Genomic DNA, 18,368 nt, shown 5'->3' on the forward strand with positions numbered 1-18,368 from the left:
GGAGTTCTCCTGCCGGCCCTTGCTAGGACCAGCACCCAGAACAGCAACCGCCGCCGATGAAAAATAACGTAGATCAGAAGGATCCAAACCGAAGACACACGAACGTAGACGAACAACGACGAGATCCGAGCAAATTCACCAAAGATAGATCTGCCAGAGACACACCTCCACACGCCCACCAACGATGATAGATGCACCGCTGGAACGGGGGCTAGGCGGGGAGACCTTTATTCAACCGCAACATGTGCGTACACACCCACTATCTAAAACATGATGTCGAACTTATTTGCCCACTGCTTACTGACAATGAGTGCGGCTCGTTTCTGGATAATATCGGCGTCTCCAAAATACTTTGTCTCAACACATTGACATAATAGTGGCCAAAGATGGCAGGTCCCCAAAACAAAACAAGGTCTTGATTAATAGAGATCAGCGACGCTCGATACTGATTTTCGCATCGCCGGCAATCAGTTTCAACGCCTGCAGCAAAGCATCGCCCCTGGGATCTTTCTTCTGGCAGTGGATAATGATCGTCTCGATGAAAGGGTGGCTGCTTCCTGAGCCTGACGGTGGTTCTCCCCTTGTTGGCGGCAAAGCAAATTCGGATTTCTTAGAGCTCCTACATTCCTCCTGCAGAGTGTCAATCAACATTAAGGTAGTATATATCAGTAAGGGCCTAAGAGGTTCTGCTGTTCCAGCAGGTCGTTTGGTATTTAGAGATGGCTCTGAGTGGGTACCATTTCAAGCTTAAAACTTAGCTCCTTCAGCTTGGGCAAGCGATGTAGAATGCGACGCAGCGGGTACAAGTCAGCAGCCATGCACCAATCACCCAGGACCAGACTTGTCAGGTTGCTAAACACCGGGCATCTCAGCAAATCTATCTCGAATGTGAGCTTTGTATTCATCGGAGATGACATCAAAATTATCAAAGTGAGTGAGTTGAATAGGTTGATTATTTGATATTTCTATGCTAGCTTGACAGTGAGTTGAATAGTTTGAAAAAGTGAAGATCCTCTGGATTTAAATCCGAGAAAAAACTACATAACAAATCTAACTAAGGAAGCAAATATATCCATCTAAACTTTATGTATATGAAAATAAAAGGATGTAGTTCGTGCCTCAGGTAACGGAGCATGCAACTCCAAGGTTGTGGCATGTGAGAGGCCATCAAGTAGACTATAATCCAGTATTGAGCCGCCTTCACTATGATAGTAGTCATACCTCAGACTAACCGAAGCTGTTACTAGAGGAAGACAGATCCCTAGCTACTACAGCGCTAGAATAACATGATTGTTCATCGATAGAGAGATGAGTAAGGTTGCTAGCACAAATTACGAGACCCTTGATGATAAGGCAGCGAATGAGATGAAGAACCTTGAGTGACCTTGATGAGATCTTGTTCAGGTCCCACAAATCGCTCTGCTCTATCTCTAAATGTTCAAGAACTGGGCAGTCGCAGTTCAGCAGCCTAACGAACCCACCTCTCAACACGAGAGATTGGAGCCTGATTGTTTTGAGGTGCTGAGAAGGGAACATGGCTGTACTATCCAAACGGGCATATCCAGAAACATGAAGGAGACGAGCTTTTTTCATGATGGCATGACGAACCCACTCACAACACGTGAAAGTATCAACATTGTTGGCAAAGATCCATGCTTCATCCAAGGAAGTAGCGCCGTCGCACAAGAGTAGCAGGTGGTCCCCAAACTTCTTCAGCTTGCCGTAATCCATGAAGTCTTGGTGGTCGATGCGGACGTATGGCGTAGAGGCCCAGAGACCGCGCCACCTCGTCGAGAGCAGACTTGTGCGCACAACCTCCGGCATGGGCAGGAAGGACATCACGTGGTGGAGCAGCTCGTCGGGAAGGCTGCTGAGCCTATCAACACCATTGCTGGTGCCTCGTGCGCTCTTCAAACTGCAGGGGATGGAAGCTAGTTCAGACATTTCGTCAAACACGTTGGCTGCATGAATCCAGGAAGGCAGTGTGTAAATAAGTAAATAACCGAAAATAACAATCGCAATTTCTGTGTACAGTACTAGTAACAAACTAGCGGCCAAATTACGAAGCCTCTTGGTTAGGTAGACCCAATGGAATCATCTAAGTACAATGACACCACATCTCGCAGTCTCTTGGCATGACCCAATGGAATCAGTTCGTTCTTTCTTAGTTAGATCTGCTGCTCTTGTAACCAGCTAGGGTTGTACCCTCCAATTCCCATTACTACGACCGAGAAGCAGTGGTTGCCGGCACGGCGGCGGTGGGGTCGGCGAGAAGGCATCGGTGGCGTCGGCGAGAAGGCGGTGGCGCCTCAGTTTCTCACGCTAGTTACCGTGACTAGGCCAGGTTCCGTTTTCTACTATAACAAACAAATGGCCAGGCCCATTAAAGGAAAACAGGCCTGTGGCTCGAGCCTGATCACAATGGACTCACCTAAAAAAAGATTACAACGGACGGCGTTCAGAAAAACGTAGTTTGCCCTAAAAAAGAGAAAAATGTAGTTTAAACACGGTACAGACCCAAGGGCTCATATATAAGCGCATACACTCACCCCTATGAATGCATGCACGCACACCCTACCCCTATGAGCACCTTCGAGAGACTGAACCGACATATCATCTTGAAATTTTACGAAGTCACCGTAGGCACCTCGTAGTCGACGTGAACGTCTCCTCCCAGTGAACGCGTATCGCTGAAAATCCTGAAACAAATTCAGGATAATTGTGAGCACCAAGACTTGAATTTTGGTGGGCTGGGATACCATTGTCCTCCTAACCATCCAACCACAGGTTGAGCGCCTCATTTCATTTTTCTGGTAAGTTGGGGTTCAACTCTTCATCATGTATAAAGAGGAATGCTTCTAAGCAGTCTACGTTAGTGGCGCGCCATACAACCCAAAATACATGCGACGTGGCATCAGAGTCCACCCTCGCGGTTACATGGGCGTGTGCAGGTCAGTGGAGCCGACATGTACATGGTGCGTGTGGCCGTTGTACATGATCCTCGTTCTATCCGGATTGTAATTCCTAATGAAAAATAGCTCCATGAGAAAAACCCTCTATCATGATGAACCCTGCAATATATTAGTGATGAGCATATAAAGGAGCTTGGGTAATAAAGTCTTATGGTATGAATGCATAATAAGGTAAAGAGTACATATGTTGAACTACTAAGGAAGTGATAACCCCTCAGTAAGCTAGAGCAGTACCTAACTAAAAATGAATGGAATTATTGATTGTGTCATATAGGCGTTTATGCCCACACCCTAATCGACCCCAAGGAGTATGCGCTTCTAAAAGATCTTTCGTCAGTGGTGTAGACATGTACATGGTGCGTGTGCCTGTGTCATGGATGTTGGCACTAGCGCGCATATATGTATGCGAAGGGGAACGTTCCCGTTGGGCCTAAATGAGGACGTTAGTCCTTTGAGTGAGGGTTTATGTGCCATCCTGACTTAATAGGAATGATAGAAGTAGTCATATCAACAATTGATTCCTTCTTTTTCCTGAAGCCCATCCATAAGGAACCTCAAAGTAAAGTATGCTTGGCTTGGAGTGATATCAGGATGGATGACCAAGTGGGAAGTTGATGGCGCACGCACAAGTGAGGACAAAGTACAAATAAAATACTAGTGTTGTTCTAGCGCCCACTCTAGATCCTTCCAGGCATAATGGTCAGGGATCAATGGTTGTGGCCAGGGCCTTATACCATGACACCATGGGATCTGGTTTTGTAGAAATTGTCAAGACGAACTCACCGATGGGGTTATGTGAAATAGTTAGTTTTGAAAATTTAGAAGTAACAATAAAAACTGGTAAATGTTAGCACCGGGTGAAGATTCTGCATGCATGTGCTCTCTCTAAGAGAACCCAAGGGCGGACCCAAAGAATGTTCATGGGGGGCCTATGCCCCCACATAAAATTCGCAATCCTTGTGTGTTCAAAGAAGAAGAAGAAAAAACAATACTTTTGAACATCCAAAGCGAGATCCCCTGCCCCCACATTTTCTCTTGTGTCCGCCTAGGAACTACCACCCTAGTCCCAGAAAATGGGGACGTAGAACAGGCTTGTATTGATGTTGAGAAATTATTCACGGTCCATATATTGTTGCTCCAAATGGGTCTGATTAATGCGATCTAGTCTATTTATTTTGATCACATGGCTTACACTGGTAGTGAATCTAGTAGCACAAGAATTAGGGTAATGCTTAAAATCTTCTCAAAAGAAGGCTCGTGGTCCTAAAACCAAGAACACTAGATAGAAGTCAAAAATCACCATTCACTAAAATATAGTTGTACTCATCTCTAGTTGAGATAGAGATCAGGAAAATATATTTAATTATCAACCACTAAATATATACATAACGGTCGTTCCCTTTATGTTGCTAGCATCACTCTGCGGTAGTACTCTCCAAGAGCCCAAATAGGGAAGATGTTCCTGAACTGGGCGTAAGTGAGCATAAGGTTGTGATTGGTAGCTCCTATAATGTCCTGTAAGTAAGCAAAAATACTAGAGTTACTCAACATCATGCTACTTGGATATAGTACGTATCACCTAATTACTCTCCATACAATTATTACCCATGGAAATTCCTTTCGCATAAACTAGAGGGAAGGGATAATCTAGGCTATATGTATGGCTTACTTGTTGAGGGAACTCTCCATCCTCCAATTGGAAGTTGATAAGAACCTTGGCTGCTCTATGTAGACAAGCAGGATCTCTTTTACCCTGTTCATGTGCAAAACATAGTGTACTATGTACTATCAGCATACAACCTATTCAATGCATAATGATATATGTTCATTATGAATTAATGGACCTGCCTATGCACTTGTGTAGACTTTGCAGTTCACAAGTGACATAACTAATATAGGACTTGCATGCATTAGATGGATGTAAGCTTGATAGGAAGGTTGACCTGTCCGACATCAATTAGGGCCAACATGGCCCAACTGGTGTTAACTGCATGAGCCCTATTTCCTTCAAGATTTGTGTAAACCTATACATGTTGCAAGTTAGTCAACTAAGCACAGATTGATCAACCATTGTTAATTGGACTAGTTAAGACATAAAACACAAAAAAGATCTTGGAGGAACAAACTTAATTTACCTTGTCTTGACTAGAAAGGTAACTTTCTCCCCATCCTCCAGATGGGAGAATCTCCTTGGACAAAAGAAACTCACATGCTTTTCTGATTGATTGGCTATTCTCATACGTCCTACCTGCGGCAACCAATCCTCTAACTCCATACCATGTAGCATAGGTGAAACAAATTGCCCAACACCCGTACCTACATGCATTCGCAAATGATATTAATAGCCAATAGAGATTTAGTCTTATGGTACATAGGCTGGGAGTTTAATCTTCCAATATCTTAATTATGAAATAAAAGAAGAATGCAAACCATGACCCATCATCCCATTGGATGCTCTCAATGTAGTTCGAAGCATTTCGGATACAATTGTCTATCTCTTTCCTGCGGTAATGTCCAGGATACATTTCTCTGAACAACACTAGGCCCTGAATTACTGATGATGTACACTCAACATACCTGCGTGTGAACCAAGATAAGTAGTTTTCTTCAGGTTTTGATAATTGACAGGAAATTAGGAACAACTATTAAGTAGTCGATTATTTTTCTTGGGATTGAACTACTAAGTAGCCGATATGGTCAACTTGTCTTACGGATACTCGATCATTATGCCCCCAAAGCTCTCAGAAGGATTGAGCATCTGAAGTGATTGAAAAGAAGAGGATGGCAAAATGTAAGAAACTTATGATCGACCGATTAGTAGAAACTTATGTTACAAATAAAATGAATGTGATAGATTAAACAAAACGTCACTTCCTCATGCATATTCGAGGAGAACTATTCCTTATGCATTTTGTTTGAACAAAGAACACTATACACGTATATAGAAGCTTATAAAAACTCACCTCAAGCCACTCGTATGATCTTGTTAGCTCATATGCACCAAAACTACCATCCTCGTTCTACAAAAGGAGTATGGAGTAAGAATTTTAAAACCTCATCTCAGTATTCAAAAAATGAGAGAGGCTATTTATTAGCAAATGTGTGTAATGAGTTGAAATGAGCCATGGGATACAGAAATGAAAACCAAAAGAAAATAATGAGTTGGAACTTAGAACTAGAAGATATACTAACCATTAAAGATAGCAGAATGTTGATTGCATCATCAAGCCTACTTGTTTCTATAGGCTCACCAACCAGTTCGGGATGAATCTTACTTAACAATAACAAAACCTAGATAAGAAATGGAATCTTAGCTTATTGTGGAGGCCCATGTGGCCCAAGTGTAGCCATGTCATGTAATAATTGCAACATAGAGAATTTAGCTTCTACTAAATCACATAGAGAATTTTGGTAGAGTTGCACGAATATATATAACTTGTGTTCCAAGAGTATCACCTTTAGGGTTAACCGCTTCACACAAATATATGACAAAAAAGTACAAACAGGGTGCTATGCATATGTGGGCCGCCTCACAGGTGGCCTACGTATAATTTGGGTCAAGACGCACTTAGCTTAGAAGCATGTTTGCTAACCAAGATAAATTCTAATATTTGTTTCGTACTAATTTAGACTACAGAAGTCGGAAAACAAGGACCTGGATGGTATTAGACTAAATTTTTGGATGAATGGAAAAATCATGTGTGAGAACTACCTTCAATGCTTCTGCAGTACAGTCTGATACAGGCCACCCTTGGTCAGCGGTTGAATGTGTCCATCCACCTTTGGATATATGACGATACCCCTTGCTTTGATCTCCAGGACAGTCCATGCGAATCTTCAAGTATATCAGATATGCAAAATATATTGAGTAACTACACCTCAATTTATCAGTGTTGCACACATATATACTTCATTAGGTGACATCTTTTCCCCGGCAAAAAGGTGGAATTTTTTATATTTACCTGGGAATGTATGATATAGTCATGCGCAAGTTTAATTGTCTGGGAAAATTCTTCCGTGAGGCCGGTAGCAAATATAGCCTGAACTGTCAAAGTTGTATCCCATAGTTGGCTGCCATTATAAGACTACAAAAGGTTATTAGTAAATTAAAGAGTGCACATTATCCTTAGGTTAATATAAAACATAGCAACCATTTTGATAAGTGTTTCGAATGGTGCGCTTTAATTTCTGATATGATTATGCCCTATTTATTTCCTGTCGAACATGTGCACTTATTCATCCCGGTAATACTAGCTATCATCCATGGCCTTCCAAAGCAATTATCACATCAGCTTGACTTATCTACTCTTGTAATATTTTCATTTTTAGCAACGCCTTAAGTGATTAATTGACTATCATATATGTTTTCTGAACATGTAGGAGAAACTATTTAGCTTTTACATAGGAGAAATAAACACTAGGCTTGTTCCTAGTATCATAAAATTCAAGCCGAGAGGACGTGAACTTGGTGGGACTCTACATCCACTCTCTCTCCCAAAAGAGTTAGGCTTGTTCCTAGTATCATAAAGATTTGTTGGGCTTTGACGAGTTGTGGTATGTATGAATATATGTGAAGAAATTAAGTAAACGTAACCTCCGAGATAAAATTTGTTTCAAATTTGTGCATATTAACGTGATTTTCCCCTCCATCTCATTTCAAATCCAATAACACCCCTAGAAAAGAACTTATAAAATGGAAAAAACTTGTTAGCACCTTCATCTTCATGCCATCTTCAGCAACCCATAAGAAATCATAGACCCTTTCAGTGTGGTGTTTGAATGCCTCTGAGTTTGGATCTTCTACCCAACAACAAATCATATTCAACATCTGCTTATAAAGCTCTAGTAAGTAGTTGTAGTTGGGGAAATGTTACAAAAATATAAATACTTGATACACCACAAACAATTTTAATAACCCAACCCAACTGTAACTTGATATGAACAAGTTTATGACCTATCAAAGGAAAACAATGATGCAAAGTTTCATGAAAGCAATCCCTGCTTTACCTTATTTAAAGGAGCAATGCATATGTATTGAGTTGTTTCATCTTCATACTTTATATGTTTCATAACAATGTCCAGAGCTTTCTTTCGCAAATTGCTGCCAGGCCAGTGCATAAGAACTGGCTCACCAATTTTCTTGAGAGTGTCCCAGATGACATTCTGCAGCGATGAATGGGGATAATAGAGATCTTCCTACAATACAACAAAAGTTATCATTTTAGATGACAAGATGACCAAAAGCCATAGGTCATATGGTCATGGTTAAATAAAGCCTAATTGATTTCATGCTACTACCACTTAACCCGAGGTTTAATGAGGCTAGGGTCGACTATGATTTTACTATGCTCATGTGAATTCCTGTTTTAATTTTGTTTCAAGAATAAGACACTAAAAAGTCTAAGAACCCTTTGTTTTTTTCAATTCTCTAATTTACACAGGAATATATGTCATACTATGGCCTTTTTCGCTCTTACATTTTCAAATCAAATGAATCCAAGAGTTCTTTAATATTTTATTACCATAAAACCCAAGGATAAGGCCTTCTTTGGTTCATAGGATAGGAATTTTATAGGAATAGGAAAATCATAGGAAGTGAGATGACATGCATGTCAATTCCTATAGAGAAAGAGATGCCATTTGGTGCATAGGATAGGATTTTTTCCATTGACTCTAGGCTAATGTTTTTTTTCCTCCAAAATGTGAAGGATTGATTCCTATCCTACACAGGAATAGGAATCCATTCCTACAAACCAAAGGGCTTCAAAGGAATTTTTCCCTTGCAAGTCCTATCCTATAGTATTCCTACAAAAATCCTACAAACCAAAGGAGGCCTAAGTTTCAAGTGGTGTTGAAAGAGTGGAAGGGTGTAGTGATGTATGGTGGTCTGGTGTTCAAGGTGCGATGAGAGGTTGGCATTACAAGTGCTGCCACAACATGGGCATGGTGTCTTGTGTGCGACCTTTTGGGCTTGTGGGGGGCATCTCTTGCCTAATGATTGGAGAATGCTGGATTTGGGGTAATTGGAGGGGAGTGAGGTAAGAGGTCACCCTGGCATGGCCGGGGACACCTTTGAAGGTGGTGTGAGGCTTGCAACTAGCAACCGCGCGCTGTTGACCTGCCATCTTCCCCAAAGCAAGGGTGGCCCATTTTTTCCTTCATGGTAGATAAGGCTTCCTAGTTGGTTTTGGGAGGCGTGTGGTGTCCTTAGTGTGATTTGATGGCATCGAGCCCAGTGTTTATTGGTCTAGAGTTTGTTGCAATGTTTGTCTAGCGATTATTTGTCTTTGTCTCTCTTAGGGTTTTAGTTGTAATGGCCCAGCCTTAGGCCTGTAAAGTTGTTCTTTATCAATGCATTGAGGCAGAAGCTTTGCATTTTTCTTGAGAGAACAAACTATGGAATTGTACAACAAACTGTGGTAGTTTTCATTTTTTTCACTAGTTCAGCCTCGTTCACCTACGTAGGCATGTTGCCATACTATTCTGTAGTGAAAGATTAAGTTTAAGTTATTTTCATGTGATAGATGTTAGACTATAACCAACACGATGATTTTATAACCGCCAGAAATACCTAGAGTCGGCCAAAAATACTTGAAATAAAAAGCAGATGAGATACTTGATAGGAAAGGTCAAGTGAATATGGGTGATACCTTGGCGCACCCGTTGCGAGCCTTATCCCAATCAATCTCATTATACGGGACATCATATAACTCTTTCCTCAAGTCTAGTACAATTGATGTAGTAGCGCCCACAAACCTCTTCCCGTATAGGTATGACATGGGCAAATATACCAACCGACAATTACACCACATGCGCCCTGTTTATATGGAATAAAAGTAATTAAATGACAAGAAGAAGCCTAGTATGTAAATTTGGTAATCCATGCATTATTTTCTATCTTCTACCCCCTGTTATTATAAATAGATATCCTTGACAATTCCTGACCTATAACCCGTAAAATCCTATGAAATCCATGTAAGATGTCTGCAGTAAATACATTTTTTTTACCTTTCTAATGTGTGGATTTTAGACTCGTTATATTAATTTTTTGATGATAGAGAAGGTTGTGTTCCACTTCAGTGGAGAATTTTTTGACAAATTCGATTCCATATTTGTCGTTTTCATCTCGCAATGAGATATACTATCCAGAATAATTTATCTATTAGTACAAATTATCAGGGATTTTCTGAAAGCTTTACATCTGAATTTTAGGAGTTCGCAATGGTAGGCCATTTATTAGCTCGTATATATACCCTTAGTTGGCAATGTAAATATGGTGGATGGAGTGGTTTTGTGGTTAATTCAATGGTGATTACATGTTTCATTGATTTAGCAATAATTTAAATATTGTTCACTAGTTTTCCTTAAATATGAAATGGTGAACTTGTTTTAAAGATAAAATAGTGACAATTTCCCATTAAAACCAATCTAGGTAGCTAATTTTGATAAAATCAGGATGGTAAAACATAGTTAAAAAAAGTATGGAGAGGGCCACATGAGAAAATTCGAAGGATGGTTTCAACAATAGAAACAAAGAAATTGAAGCGTGGGGCCCTAACCTGGATGAATAGGCAAGAAATAAGGCATCATCCATAGTTCTGGTGGCAATGGGTTATTCCCGGACCAGTCATATACCCCAAGGACCTAAAGCAAGAAGTTAGGGAAATATCAGACAAGGGATCTCTCTAGGTTTAAAATCCAGCATATGTTCAAGGAGCCACAACTTTCCCTGGACAAAAAATCCAAGCTGCCCATATATATTTCATTCCCTTTGGAAATCAAGTGCAAAAGGAAATGCATATACACATGTACTTGATCATTCTGGTCATGTTCCCTACCGAAAGAAAGAATTTTCCCCAAGATGGTGTTAAAGTTGCTCCTCCATGATCCAAGATCCAACTCCGAGCTTGCAGCATGGCTCCACATGAATCCAACCCCTCCCCAAGCAATCTCAATGCAACATAGATCATGACAGTACAGAACATTGTGCTCGTTCCCTCGATGTGCAGTCCCCAACCCCCATCTTCATTCTGCACTCAAGTAATAATATTAGGAAATGTACGTGGCATCTATATCTTTCATCAGAATTGCCTTAGGCATGTATATTTGCCTGATGATTGTAGAGATATCGCCGAATCTCTTTCTGATGTTCAGATGTCAACACAGTACTCAGCGCTCCAGTCACATGCAATGCTACAATCTGAAAAAATTGTCGATGTGAATCAAAAAGGAAATAAATAATATTTACGAAGATGGAAAAAGATCCCATCTTCCTAGGAACCCCAAGCTCTACAAAGTTAAGGAAAGCAGGAAAGGTTTCCAAGTAAGCCCATTCCCCCTCTGTCGCCAGCCTGGACAGGTGGGTGATGGAGGCGGCGAGGGCGCGGTTGATAGAAAGATGGCATGATAAGAAAAAAAAGGTTTAAAAGATTGCTCTTGTTAAATGTGAAAGAGAAAGTACCAAGCTGGGCAAGAGAAATAAAGTGCCAGCGTAATCCCCCGGCCAATGCCCATCATGTGCCTGGAGAGTGGAATAGCTTCTGATTGCCCTCTTCAAAGATACCAAGATATCGTCTTCAGTGGCATAGCCATGCTGCTGGTCCAACTTGACGGGAGGAAGGTTCATCTTGAGACCGTTTGACTTGGAGAACTACAGGGTAAAAAATTGGCTAGTCAAAGTTCCTGTCAAGTTTTCAGTGAAAAACAAAACATAAAACATGAAATACGTGAGCATGCAGCGAAAATGTCCTTATAATCCCGAGCTCAAATACTCCTGCTACGAACAGTAAAATCTGAAAGAAATAGGAAAAAATTGAAAAACTTCAGAACTTTTTTGACAACAAACATTGCTTAGTTAGTTTCATGCCTGCGTGAAAACTGTTCTGATAAAATGACATTCATGAAAGTCTAGGCAAAAGTAAAAAAAATCAGCACTCCAAAATGCTTTCAAAAATAGTCTTTTTAGAGCATCGAATTTGCCTTTTAGCCTAGAGCATTAGGAATGTTTTTCTTCACAAAAAAGTGCATGCATGTAGAAAATTCAACATTGTTTGTTGACAGAAAATTTATATTTTTTATTATTCTTTTGATTTTACTGTCCACCAGGGTGCACTTTAAGCTCGAAGTAGAAACTCCAGGCCCTCGTGCCAGTCACATTTCACATCCATTGTACCATTGATATACAATATACTGTAGGTATTTCAGTACGACCATCACTCTCTCTCGTTGGCTATCAACTGTACCACGGGATGGTGTATCTTGTGCTGTTGTGCGTAGAAATTAAGAAAACATAATGCTGGAAAAGAGACCTGCATGCGCATGAGGAGGTCGGAGCTGTTCTTCATCTGGTACCGCCGGTTGGTGAAGTCACGGCGAGCGGCGTCCACAGCGGCGACCTCGTCGGGGTCGTCTGCGGCAGGATCAAACTCCCACACCTGCCGGCCGACGTGGCCGTTGGTGGTGCGCAGCAGTGGGTTGCCGCCGCCCTCCCCGATCTTCAGCCTCCACATCTCGTCGATCTATGATTGAATTGTTAGCTTCGTGGCACTAGCTCATACAGTTGCTACGTGATACATGTATAAATCGGCCAATATACACGTTACCGGAGGAAGTCAGAGATTTGCAGCAGGGAGAGGATGTATTGTTGGACTAAAGGTGATGGACTATCTTCCTTGCTGCGCACTAGGTACATGATTTATAGATATGTACCTGTATAAAATAATAGTTTGCTGGATCGAGAAGCTTCGTAGCCTGCCGGTAGGTTTGAACTTGAATCCTCACTTCTCTTAAGTCACACTTTGTGATTGGCAAAATAAATGTTGAAAAAATCGGCCATTTTACCCCTACATGCATCTGAGTGTCTCTAATAGCTACTCCCTCCGTTCCTAAATAATTGTCTTTCTAGAGATTTCAACAAGTGACTACATACCGAGCAAAATGAATGAATCTACACTCTAAAACATGTCTACATACATCCGTATGTTGTAGTCCATTTGAGATGGCTAGAAAGACAATTATTTGGGAACGGAGGGAGTAGAATTCCTAACAATTTATTATTTTACTCATATAAATATTTGTGTTCAGGCTGGCTGCATGGATCAACCGACGCAGAGGTCCGGGTTATCCCCTTCTGGGAAAAAAAATATGTCGTCCCTCCTCACCTGCACTAGAGATGATATTTTGACCGGTGAGACTATCTATCTATCCATACTTCCACAATGCGTCTCTTGTTCTAGGGTTTACAAATATGTCACATGATTTTTCTACGGTTCTTTAAGTTGTAAGCAGCCTTGTTTCTTCTAACTCAATGTCAGTTTGGGTGGTAATAGATTCTTACGAAGATTCTATGTGTAACATGATTGGATTTTTTTTCCGGTAGCAATGCAAAAGTATTCAACTAATGTATTTTCATGCATTAGTATATCAGAAAAAGGTCATGGTCCAGTTAGCTAATGCATTCATTGATGGGTTTAAAGCGAAACAGATCAAATACGGAAAATTTAATTATCATAAACTTCTACAAATACTACTATGTGCTCAACTATGAATACACAATACAAATGCAAATACAATATCTTTCGCTTAAATAAGAAAGAAATTAAGAAATCACTAATCACATTTGCAAGGGGTCGGCATTCCGCCACCATCTCCCTCTCACGTGTGCATCGCTTATGCATCTGTCAACGGTCTCTCATGTGCATCGATAGCCTCCCTAGTACATCTCGTCCTCCAAGGCCGGTGCCTCCCTCGTGCATCGCCGTTATGCGTGTCTCGGCCTCCTGCTATCTTTACCGTTTTCCGCCATTGTTTCTGTCTCCCACATGCATTGCTTATACGTCTGTCTTTGTGGAATGAACTCAATGTGTGGTGCCTCCCATGCACATTGTCTTTATGCGCGTCACTGGCCTCACAATGCATGTCTCGGGACAGTGGTAGTCGAGGGGGACAGTGGTAGTCGAGGGAAGGGGATGAGAGAGAAGGTTCAATGGATGGAAAGGGAGCCACAACCGTCATGGGAGAGAAATAGAGAGGGCTTGATCTATGCCTAGGGTTAGGCGGTGTGGCATTTTAAAAGTGGGGGCGGGGTGGGGGTGTTAAGAGTTAGGAGGTGGGTGGTGGGTTTTTGGGCGTTCTCCTCACATAAGTCTCAACACCTGTTCATCACCGCTACATGTTACTATATTAACAAGCCACAAATAGTCAATTATTACTGTTTACTTTGAGATCACTAGTGACAAGCATAATGATTCCTTCATTACACTAGTACCGGAACCCCTTACTATTGGCGTGCCCAAGTGCCTACTAGTGGTGAGCGCCTACACGCCACTAGTAACGCACATAGCAAGGACGTGCAGGGGACACACCACTAGTACATCACATACCAATGGCGTGCACCCAATACAGCACACAACTTGCAAAGAATGTATCAATGACTCGCGCATCGACTTCCGAGTGTGTAGCGTGTCTTCCAGATCATGGATCACTATTTTTGTAGTAGTGCTATTCTGATTGTGCCCCGCGTCTTCCATATATTAACATGCATGGAAATGACATGAGCAATATATTATGAATGTTTTAATATATTACTTATAATTTTTTCCGAGTTCATTTGAATTAGATATGACTTTTTCAAAGACTATGTTGCTCTGATATTTTTTCTTAAAAAGGGAAAAAAGGAAAAGCTTTACTCGGCTATTTGGGTGCGCCTCGGTTGCAACTTGTGACATTTTCCTCATTACGTCATAAAAAGGATTAACCACTTGGGCCTTGTGATCCTACTTTTGATTGTGATAGAAATTGCGAGCCGTCATGGATTGATGCCAATATATAACATTTTCGAAAAATGTCACTAGAAATCTAGACAGGAGGCTGGAGCAACGGCGCTGATCGTCACCCCTGGTGCATGTCAGATGCGGGCCGGAGGGCTCGCACTAGGCATTAAACTCACATGGGAGGAGCTCGTCTAGGTATGTGACGCCCTCGGGGTGGCATTGACGAGCAGCTGTGGTGTCCATGAAGAAAACACTAACGCAAGTAGGTGCCTAAAGCAGTGGCGTAACACCCGAGTAGTGCCACCCGATGCTGTAGCGGCAACCACATGTGTCAGCATGCTTACAACGACCATGACCGAGTGCTACAACGACAACAACCGGATGATGTGAGCCTACGATGGTGCCCATCGAGTGCTATGGCGGTGACAACCAGATGCTCCGATGGAAATTATAGGATAATACAAGCACTAGACGCACAACAACCAAGTGTTGCAATGGCAACCACATGATGGTACGACGGCGACAACCGAATGCTGCAGCGGTGAGGGGATGTTGCGAGCCTGCGATGGTGACCACCGGGTCCTACGATAGTGACAACCAAATGTTGTGATGGCGACCAGATGATGTTCGCCTACAACGGAGACCACGGGGTGCTACAACGGTGGTTGATGGCTGCTACAAGTGGGGACTCAAGTAGCTGTGAGCTGGCCGGGCTACAACAATGGGCGTCTTATTCGGTGGCGACTATGCCTCACAGTGAAACGACACTGAGGTTGCGTTTTATGCGCGAGCCAGTGTGGGAGAGGGCATACCGGGGAGATCACTATGAGAATCGACATGTTTGCCGGGTGCCCAAATCTTTGTCGAATGTATTTTTTCGGGTACTCGACAAAGTCTCCAGCCTAAACGGAATAACTGGAAAAAACTTGTTAAAGGCAAAACAGTCAACAGGGTTGTCAGTTGACCGAGTGTGAACCTTGTGACACTCGGTAAAATGAGTGGACATGTGTCCCTGCTCACCGCGGTTGACGCATCATTAAGAGTTTATGGGTGTGTCGTAACAAGTTTATGGGCAATGGCATGTCACAATAAAACCATTTTCTCATGGACTAAAGGGGATGAACAGCATCAAGAGTTTTTTTAGCAATGTTTTGGATCACATCAACATCATGGGTGTGTTGTAACAACTTTTGAAGTTCTGTTTGCAAATTAAACTAGGAAACAAGTTCATCGTTGAAATTTGCGCTTCTCTCGAAAGGAGAGGAAGCATTTACCAAGTTCTACGTATGTGCGTTTCTGCAGATCAAATTGAACTGCAAGAAGTTTTACAATAAGTTACAGAGGTAGTACTAATTAGTATATATGATTAGTAGTTGTTAGTTGAAACCGAGGAAGCTAGACACCGCGTAACCACACTAAAATCTAAATAATTAAGGAAGAGTCAACTGCTCTGAGTCCCGTGTTTGTCTGCTGCTAGGAACTAAACGTAGCTTGGTGCCATTTGCAAGGGCATTCATGCACTGCGTGCAGAGATCTTTTGACTTGGGCACACATGATCCTCGTTGCTCGCGGGCTGCTAACCAAAATTAATTTGTGCAGATGCTGTACTTCTTTCCTTCTCCTCTAATACATGCAGGTTCAGAAAGTTCCACAATAGCACTCCTCGATATACTTTTATGCCGGCATATATATATATATATATATATATACAACAACACAGCACAATCTATCAAAAGCAAAATATTTGTACAGTAATTTATGAGAGTAAAATAGCTAAATAGTGTACTTACTGTTTGTTTCAACGGTCATACTGTGTGCGCCTTTCTTGCTTTTTTGAGAAGCATAACACAAATCAACCTCTTTATTATGTCTCTTAGTTTTTATAGGAAAAAATTATGTTGTAGTTAGTCTTGGATAGTGTGAGTTTTGAGTAACTTGCTAAGCCAACCAAAAAATTCAGCGATAAATATACCTTCAGCAGAACTCTTTTTTCTAACTGAAAACAGTCCTCACGTCGGAATACTCGAAAAAAGAAGAAACAATTACCGAGTTCTTGTGAATTCATGACCATGCCATAGTATAGTTATCATCCAAGTGAAAATTGACATCTGAGCACGGGCACATAGTGCCTGGTTTTTTAAGTTCAAAAGGCCAGTTTTTATGGCTTGAAAATTTTCAAATTTTTGTGTGCATGCACATATAGCAGTGCAGTATAACGGGCCAAATTTTCAGCAATATACGTGCTTGCATGTAAAAGATAAAGAAAAGACAAAATATATGCAAATTATGTGCTTGTTTATTTTTTATTTATTTGGGCCGAAATTTTGTCATTTTTACGCAGCACATAATACAATGTATTATTGAATGAAATTTCACAGGTACTTAGACCACATGTATGCGTATTCATGTATAAAAATAAAAAATTCAAATCTTTCAAGCACCTTTTTTTAGCAGTTCAAAATAACGTGCCCCGTTGCCCCCGTGCACCAAAAATCCATTTCGTCATCCAAGGAAACACTAGCTGATGTTGTGAATTCAAAAGAAACCAGGGAAGCTAGATACCGCAGAAGCACACAATATAGATGGTACAGCCGGGGCCCCTGATGTGAATTTTGCTAAGCTGAATATAGATGGTGCTTTTTTGAAAGAGGATGGTACAGCCAGGGCTGGGATGATCCTGCGTGACCATGAAGGAGCAGTCATCTTTGCCGCGACGTGGGTGCTCTTTAATTGTGGTGATCCTCTGGAAGCGAAGATGGCGGCGATGGATGAAGGGCTTCGACTTGCGCTTCACTGGTCCAACTTGTCGTTGGTTGTACGGACTGCACCGAGCTGTTGAAGATGGTGCAATTTAAAGATGTTGAGCGCTCAAGGTATGCGAACCAGGTCAATGAGATCAGAAGGATTCTAGCTCATGAAAGTAACATTAGTCTAGCTAAAATCAGCTGACATGCAAATGTAGCGAGTCACGCCCTTGCTTGTATGGGGCGCTTGCAACAGCGCACAGCCTGGTGGCTTCGAAACTCCCCTGTGGAAATAGCTAGCATTGTCATTTCTGAATGTAATCACCATGACTGATGAATGAAAAGTTCCTTTCCCGCAAAAAAAAAAAAAGAAACTGGGGAAGCTAGACACCGCAGAAGCACACAATAAATTCAAAGAAATAAGGAAGAGCCAAATGGTCCGAGTCCCGTCCACATGGACTGTTTGCACAAGGTAAGAGTCCCCGATGTGGATTGGCAACTACATCAAGATCGGCCTGGTTTTTTATTTCACATGGGCTACCTAGCTGGGAACCAAACTTAGCAAGGACAGAGGACGGCTAATGTTTTGACTTTTGACTAGAGCAGATCTGATTCTCCCTGCTCGTGGGCTGCTAGCTAAATTCTGTGCATGTACATGCATGCTGTACTTATTTCCTCATTATGGATCTATACGTCTGTGTTTAGCTTAAACGCCGACAAAATACTTACTTACGTGTCACCGCCAGCAGCTAACGTGGGCTGCTAAAATTTGTACTAAATTGGTATACTATTCTTTGATTAAGAGAATTCATACGAGTAGAATAGACATATCGGTACAATGTTTTCACTTAGGTGCTTTCAGGGGTTGGAGAGCAGATTGT

General features: G+C 41.6%; 1 protein-coding gene and 1 pseudogene across 1 annotated transcript; both read right to left on the reverse strand.

Annotated features, from left to right (window-relative positions):
• Positions 1 to 429: 429 nt before the first annotated feature.
• On the reverse strand, positions 430 to 2,378 carry LOC123124949 (putative FBD-associated F-box protein At5g53640; annotated as a pseudogene).
• A 1,789-nt stretch (positions 2,379 to 4,167) lies between these two features.
• LOC123124069 (cycloartenol synthase-like) lies at positions 4,168 to 12,481 on the reverse strand. The gene is made up of 18 exons (XM_044544772.1): positions 12,281 to 12,481; positions 11,434 to 11,622; positions 11,083 to 11,172; positions 10,811 to 11,002; positions 10,532 to 10,616; positions 9,623 to 9,789; positions 7,980 to 8,168; positions 7,687 to 7,800; positions 6,935 to 7,057; positions 6,685 to 6,807; positions 6,165 to 6,263; positions 5,936 to 5,992; positions 5,684 to 5,730; positions 5,403 to 5,549; positions 5,108 to 5,288; positions 4,916 to 4,996; positions 4,642 to 4,725; positions 4,168 to 4,487 (listed from the first exon to the last, which is right to left on the reverse strand). Exons 1-18 carry the CDS (start codon positions 12,479 to 12,481, stop codon positions 4,374 to 4,376), a joined length of 2,283 nt encoding a protein of 760 aa, XP_044400707.1. The 3' UTR covers positions 4,168 to 4,373.
• Positions 12,482 to 18,368: the final 5,887 nt, after the last annotated feature.

Source organism: Triticum aestivum, chromosome 5D, assembly GCF_018294505.1.
Source record: "Triticum aestivum cultivar Chinese Spring chromosome 5D, IWGSC CS RefSeq v2.1, whole genome shotgun sequence".
Taxonomy (NCBI): Eukaryota; Viridiplantae; Streptophyta; class Magnoliopsida; order Poales; family Poaceae; genus Triticum; species Triticum aestivum.

Bases quoted from the DNA above. Each gene is read 5' to 3' on its own strand.
- LOC123124069 (XM_044544772.1), bottom strand. From the start codon at position 12,481: ATGTGGAGGCTGAAGATCGGGGAGGGCGGCGGCAACCCACTGCTGCGC. The intron at 6,264-6,684 runs GTAGTTCTCACA...TTTCTTATCTAG, and splicing joins GTACTGCAGAAGCATTGAAG to GTTTTGTTATTGTTAAGTAA. The intron at 4,488-4,641 runs GTAAGCCATACA...GCTTACTTACAG, and splicing joins ATGGAGAGTTCCCTCAACAA to GACATTATAGGAGCTACCAA.